The sequence below is a fragment of the Brachyhypopomus gauderio genome, chromosome 2 (assembly GCF_052324685.1).
Source record: "Brachyhypopomus gauderio isolate BG-103 chromosome 2, BGAUD_0.2, whole genome shotgun sequence".
Taxonomy (NCBI): domain Eukaryota; kingdom Metazoa; phylum Chordata; class Actinopteri; order Gymnotiformes; family Hypopomidae; genus Brachyhypopomus; species Brachyhypopomus gauderio.
This window is the reverse complement of record NC_135212.1, coordinates 14,315,082-14,322,268: the sequence shown is the minus strand read 5'-3', so window position 1 is coordinate 14,322,268 and position 7,187 is coordinate 14,315,082. Positions and strand designations below refer to the sequence as shown.

Below are 7,187 nucleotides of genomic sequence, written 5' to 3'. Positions count from 1 at the left end.
CGATGTCAAACAGCCTCGCGACTTATGCGCTAAGTCAGTGTTGAGCTTTGAGTGCCAAGTAGTCCGGCCAAAACCGACCAGTCTCTGGAGACGACGTGGATTATTCCGTTAGTACTGCTCAGACTGGTACCTTGACATGGCCACAGTCCACGTGGCAAATAAAGAAACATTATGGATGTGTCATGTTTCTTTTTGTCGGTTTGTTTTCTGTTAGACCTTAGTGCAAGACACAGAATGTGCTCGGGACGTGGAAAACGCATCACTACGTTTCAGTTGGTTTGACATAGTCAAGTGATATTTGTGACTCAACGAACTTTGTGGGCTGCGTTTGGCAAGAATGAGGGGGTGGTGTGGAAAACAGAACTGGTAGGACCATTGGTGCTGGCGCGGTACGTTTGAGACCTGTCGGAGGTGTGACGTGTGCGGAGAGAGCTGTATTACCCACAGCTTGTTTTCATTCAGCGGAGGAACGTATGGTGTCGTACTCTTCCTCTGAAACACACTACAACCTTTATGGCAAATATTGAAATTACAGCAACATTTTGATATGGGCCGCAGGGTTTGTGAAGGTTCTGGTGTGTCCTGAAGTGGGTTCAGTGAAGTAGTGCAAATGTGTCCTGAACTGAACTATGACTCGTCTTTAGAAACACCACGAGAATCATGTTCAAGCATGTGTGTTCTCAAGAAAAATATAATGCTGGTAAGCAAGGAAGTGACGTGTGTGTGTGTGTGTGTGTGTGTGTGTGAGATGTTCACACATTACTCTTTCTGGCAGAAAAAACAAATTTATCAAACATAAATAGAATCATTGCCAAATGGTTCATTGTGCCAGTGATCACAACATGTGCACATCAGATACAGGTACAGATACAGGCACCTTTGTCACTTGCTGTTAAATTGGACCTTTTAAAATATGCTCTCACACATGTATCACCAGCTATTGACCATGATCTATATATCCGTGTAGGACCACACGCTATTCAAAATATTCCCACATCCCATGTACACTTAAAATGCAAAGAGCTCTGTTACATTTGGTCAGTGAGAGGAAGTCCAAAGATTAAATCCTGGATTGGAAATAAATACAGTAAACACATTTACTTTTTAATAACATTCAAATTTATTTTGATGTGCTTAGTGGCTTAGTCCAGCTGTCCGGTGCTGTATGAACAAGCAGAAGATGTTTCTTCTGCCATCTGGGTGCCAGCACACAGCCTGCATGCATTGGTGACCTGCCATTACACTAACAAAACATACACTACCAAATATCACTCTCCTATTCACATGTGCAGTTAAGAAAACACAGAAAAATGCACCATGCGAACACGGCTCAGAAAGCTGCGACCAAAACAAACACAGTTCTGCGTTTGTTCTTTTTCCCCTCACACACAGCTATGATAAAATCAGGTAAAGTCCTGTATGCTAATCTGTGAATGATGGATTACTTGTGCATACAAACCAATGGAGGGTTGTTCACCGTGAACACTGATTTGTGGTGATAGATCAGAGCTGTTTAAAGAGCTGAAGGTAGATCTGCACTCGTTCACCACCTGAATGGCCTCCGCTCTCTTAGCTTTCTTTGTTAAGCGTACAATTACAAACCGCAGTTCACCTGTTGGTTTGTCAGCCACTTTCTACCCTGGTCGTCACTGGTCGGATTCTGACCAACAGGCCCCTGCTGACTGGACCATTGGGTGGCATACATTTACACTGACATTTACACTGACATTTACACTATTTACACTGACATTTACACTGACATTTACTCTGATACAATATTAACACTAACAGTATTTACAGACACAGTATTAACAGTGACAGTATTAGAAGTAACAGTATTAACACTGACACAGTTGTTTGTACATGTTAATCTCAGAGCTAAGCTGTGAGTTGTCTGTCACCCAGATATACCTAAATGTGTGTGTGTGTGTGTGTGTGTGTGTGTGTGTGTGTGTGTGTGTGTGTGTGTGTGTGTGTGTGTGTGTGTAGTCCCCTTTCTTCCATTTAATGATGATCTTTATGGAAACAGCATTAATAGTGATATCAGCTAATAGATTAGACACGGCCCATGTGAATGTAATGAACACACACTAGAATGAGGTTTCTGAAAGTCTGTTTTGGGGGTTGTGGACAGATACGTGGTCTTTATGGTATTCGTTACTGTACAGAGAAAACAAGAAAACTGGTATTAAGGAGGATATTAACCTAACTTCCTGCGCAGCTGTTTGCATAGTTGTGTTGGTGGTTCTATAAATATTTGTTGTGGTATTGAGGTGGATTGTCTACAGTGTGATTCTCAAATGGTTTTTATCCTAATAGAAAAATAACAGCACGCAGTAATGTGCGGTAACTACCCTGCTGCACCAGCACAGTAACGGAAAACAAGCGCTTTGAGTTTTCATAACCACGGAATAAAAGCTCTCCAAGTTCACTAAAATAATAATAAAAGCTCTCCCAAGTTCACTAAAAGCAGAAAACAAAGTGTTTCAAATGGACTTAACGATTTCCACAGTGTGTGCGCTACCTGGACCTGCGCAGAGCCTCAAGAAACATGCCACCGTGGTACCATCATGTGTGAATTACACTTCTACAGACGGGCCTAGTTCGGCACACAGACACTATTATTATTATCGTGTCTTCTTTTCTCTGTGGCGTGCAACGTTTGCATTGATGATCATATTCTGTGAAAAGTTAATATCCGCTTAGAATGCGCTGAAACAAACGACTTGTTGTCATGCACAGCCAACGTGATTGTGGAGGAAACATAGTAGCTAATAGTAATGAAACATGTAATGAAGAGTAGTGAGGTTCGGTGGGGTAGAACCGGCAACTACCTCGACCGCCCACTAGATGGCGACAGAGAAACGCCTGATCGGGACACTCGGGTTCTCACTATCACGTTTATTTACAAGTACACTTTAAAAAGATGTAGCCTGTCAAACCCACACGACAGAATGTTAAAGGAGATCAAACAGATAGAGAGATCTAACTCGATCCCTAATGTTGGGATAATGTTCAAAAGCAGGCTGAAGTCCAAAAGGTGCATGATGTTTGGTTGCTGTCACGTATTTATCAGGTTCTAACACTAAAACGTTAAGATGTTGATTCTGCTCAGTTTGTTCTGGATTTCACTAAAGTGAAGCTAAAGTTCCCGAAACTAAAGAAAATTATGAGTCCTGCCGTCGTGTGGTCGATCAGCGATTAACACTGAAAATAAACCCATATGGGTCAAACAGAGACTACTTCTGAGAAGAGTGTGTCTGAAACAGAAATGTTTCCCAAAGCACAATCTTACTTCAAGACCATATAAATAACACATGAGGAGTACAGCCTACACATATTAAACCAATAATTCACTTTTCAGTCTGGTGTTGTTGCTGAAAAAAAAGAAATCTCGTGTTAACTGCAACGAAACCAATAATATTAACAACAACAACAACAACAACAACAATAATAATAATAATAATAATAATAATAATAATAATGTTGTGTAAACTTAGTTTTGGTAACGACCTAAACCAGCATGAAACATCCCATAGTGTAAATATTTTGGGCAGTTTGGTCAAAGTTACGCGCGTCCCTCGGCGGTGCGGCCTTGGAATAAATCACTGCAGCAGGACAGTGACACGCTGAGATAGTGAGATAGTCCGGGCCTCACTCGGACTCTCTCAGCTGTCCTGCTATATATACATATATATATATATATATATATATATATATATATATATATATATATATATATATATATATATATATATATATATATATATATATACACACACACACACACATACACACACATGATGTGGTGTGTGCGCGCGCGAGTAAGATTTATCATATTTTAGCAAGTAGATTTACCCCAACACACGTTTAACCCAAGTCCCCCATCCCTTCTATAGTAATGAACGTGTATCTGACGTTATTGGTCAAGGAAAACAGATAACAAAATCGTATAAAAATGGAAATAGTGTGTTTTTAAATCCTTTCCCCAGTAGATAATTTAAATGTTGTGCTCTTTGTTAAAATATTAAGGACAATACCTGTGAATAAAAAGGCATTTGTGTTTTATGTATGTATTTGTATTAAACAAATTATAAGAAAATTAAGTACATGAAAATCACAAAATAAAAGCGGACATTACGACTTACACTGGTACTGGAGAGTACATATTCTTGATTAAAAAAACATTTTTAATTTTCCATTTCATCTGTAATCCGACACGGCGGGTACAAAAATCGCTCTTTTTCGTTTTGTGAAAATATAAACATATTGCATTTTCGGACGTTGCATTAATACACTTACTAATAATGGAAAGTAAAAGCAACTGGTACACTAGACAACTAGAGCCACCTCTAAATTAAATAATAATAATAATAATAATAATAATAATAATAATAATAATAATAATAATAATAATAATAATATATAAATAATAAACTTTAAAATATAATATAAATAATTTTTTTGAAAATTGACTCATAAATGTGTTACTGCTAATCACATCTGATCAATACATAATGCCGTATACCGGTAACCTATCACAGATCTTTAGAAGTCAAATCGCTCTCTTATTCAAGCAGGAACAGTTCACATGTGGTTAATTTTGACGTCTTTTATCTGACTTTCTATCCTGTCAATATGCTCCCGAATTCTCCTTTTAAATGAGAAGATACGTTGGGGGAATTGCGCAAAAAAGACTTCCTATTCTTTGCTATTCTTCAAGCGGCCAGACCAAAGAGAAGCCTGTGTCTTTACTGTTAGGTGTGTAGCAGTACTATCACTTGTGTGTGGGAGAGCCACTCACCGACAATACCTCACATGGTGCAGCTATGTCTTCACACACTTTCTTCAGACGGTTTGCAAAACGTTGTCTGGTTTCACGTCGTTTCTTTCAGCCTTTGACTAAATTTGCAATGCATGAATGCACTCTGTATTATTATCTGTGTTTTGATAAATGTAGACTGATGAACGGTGTACATGACCTCGTCTGCAGTCCGCCCAGGTCCTCAAACAGACGCCAAAGGGTTAAGATCTCATAGACTGGCTATTCTGACGTGGTGTGAACGTGTGAGAGTTGACCAGGGCCAATCCGCAGCGCACTGGTGCGGCCGGTCCAATAGGAGGCGGTCGGGGCTTTTGGTCCCCCGCAGGTGAAGTGGGACGAGGCGCCGTGTGAGTTGCGCTCACAAAGCCACCTGGATGTGGAGCGTGCAGGAGCGCGTGAGGGGATCACGGGGCGAGATGAGACACCCACCGGGGACCCGAACATCCCAGTCCGAGCGCGTGAGATCCGGATGAGTCCACAACCAGTGCGGATTGATTAACCTTTTTTATTATTTAAGCGAAACGGACTTTTCTAGCTTGCTATGGCTGTGCGTGGCAGCTCTTTAATGCCGTTCTCCATCCAGGCCATTTTGAACAAGAAGGAGGAAGGGCGTCGTTTAAAGGATTTGGATGTGTGTTTCTCAAAAACCGCGTGTTGGAAAATATTTGGAGAAATGGACGGCGCGTCCGAGGACTTGTCCCCTCGTCGGAGTAAAGACAGGACTCGCCTGGACACCCACCAGAAGAGCTGCGACTCGGACTCCGGACTAAGCGACGATAACGAGAGTAAAGCGAAACCTGGAGCCCACTCCGACCAGATCAGAGATATACCTGCATCTGATGTGCTGGACGAGAGCTTTCAGGACGAAACCGACCACGAGTGCGCTGCTGTGGACACCTCAAAGGGACTGAGCGACTGTGAGCTCTCCGCCACCGTGTCTGGTGAGTCTGCGGCTCGGTCGGTTTATTCCCAAAAAACAGACACCCATCGTACGGCTTAATGCACTACACGGCACAACAACAGTAACATGTATTCGGCTCAAAAAAAAGACCGATTTATCAAGCGAAGATTCCGTTACGCACGGCGAATTGGCCAAGCCAAATGAAAGAGCTCTTTAACTCTGCTGAATTTAGATGTGCTGACCTATTCATAGTACCGACCCACTCCACAACACGAACCCTGCTGCACGGATGAAGTGGAGGCCTGTCTTCTTACAAACATGTTTATTGGTGTTGGAGCATCTTCAAATACACGATATTAAATAAAATGACCCAATAAAATACTCCAAACTCAAACGTTCATACCTTTTATTTTTGTTTTTTTACAGATTGCAATAACGCGGAGGAGACGGGCTGCGAGAAGAGTCCGGATCAGCCCAAGCAGCGCAAGAAGCGCTCGCGCGCGGCCTTCTCGCACGCGCAGGTGTTCGAGCTCGAGCGCAGGTTCAACCACCAGCGGTACCTGTCCGGGCCCGAGCGCGCGGACCTGGCGGCCTCGCTGAAGCTCACGGAGACGCAGGTCAAGATCTGGTTCCAGAACCGCCGGTACAAGACGAAAAGGCGCCAGATGGCCGCCGACCTGCTGGCGTCGGCGCCCGCAGCGAAGAAGGTGGCGGTGAAGGTTCTGGTGCGGGACGACCAGAGACAGTACCCCCCCGGGGAGGTGCTGCGGCCCCCGCTGCTCGCCCTGCAACCCTCCTACTACTACCCGTACGCCTACTGCCTGCCCGCCTGGAGCCTGTCGGCCCGCGCCGGGGACCAGTGACTCCGCGCCGGGCACCAGTGACTCCGCGCCGGTCTCTATTTATTCTCCAGTGCGCACTAGGACGATCTCATGGCCGCAGCATCCCAGGGAGCAGGAAGGGGAGATATTTCCGAATAACTGCCTTCAACTGTTTTAAGCTGAAATATTCCTGTGTCTCTCTAAGGACTAAATGATATCACGTTGGTATTATGATACTTTTGGTATTATTATTATTTTTTTCCTGAATGTACGGGATGTTATTCGTTTCGGTTCACGGGGCGTAGAGGCTTTTGAAACATTTTTTTCTTCCAGTTGGAGAGCTGCACTTCAAGTGAATACAGCCGCACTGCGGGTGTAGTTTAACGGTAACGGTGACGGTCCCGGTAACATTAACGGTAACGGTAACGGTAACATTAACGGTAAGACTCCGCCACTTGCCATTCCCTTCAGACAGGAACATCTTAAAATAAATACACTGATTTGAAGGTCTGTTGATCGTATTTTAAAGCGAGTCGTGGCATTAACGTGAAACCACGAAATGTTATCAATATGCTTTCTTAATAGTGTAAAATGTTTTGTTTATTGAAAACGAAAGTAAACATTAAAAATATGAAGCATA

At 42.9% G+C, this 7,187-nt stretch overlaps 1 protein-coding gene across 1 annotated transcript; it reads left to right on the top strand.

Moving 5' to 3' along the window:
• Positions 1 to 5,176: 5,176 nt before the first annotated feature.
• nkx3-2 (NK3 homeobox 2) lies at positions 5,177 to 7,187 on the top strand. Its single transcript, XM_076997415.1, has 2 exons — positions 5,177 to 5,766; positions 6,153 to 7,187. The coding sequence occupies exons 1-2, from the start codon at positions 5,367 to 5,369 to the stop codon at positions 6,587 to 6,589; spliced, it is 837 nt and encodes a 278-aa protein (XP_076853530.1). The 5' UTR covers positions 5,177 to 5,366; the 3' UTR covers positions 6,590 to 7,187.

Coding starts and splice junctions, on each gene's coding strand:
- nkx3-2 (XM_076997415.1), top strand. CDS start 5,367: ATGGCTGTGCGTGGCAGCTCTTTAATGCCGTTCTCCATCCAGGCCATT. Junction 5,767..6,152: donor GCTCTCCGCCACCGTGTCTG/GTGAGTCTGCGG, acceptor GTTTTTTTACAG/ATTGCAATAACGCGGAGGAG.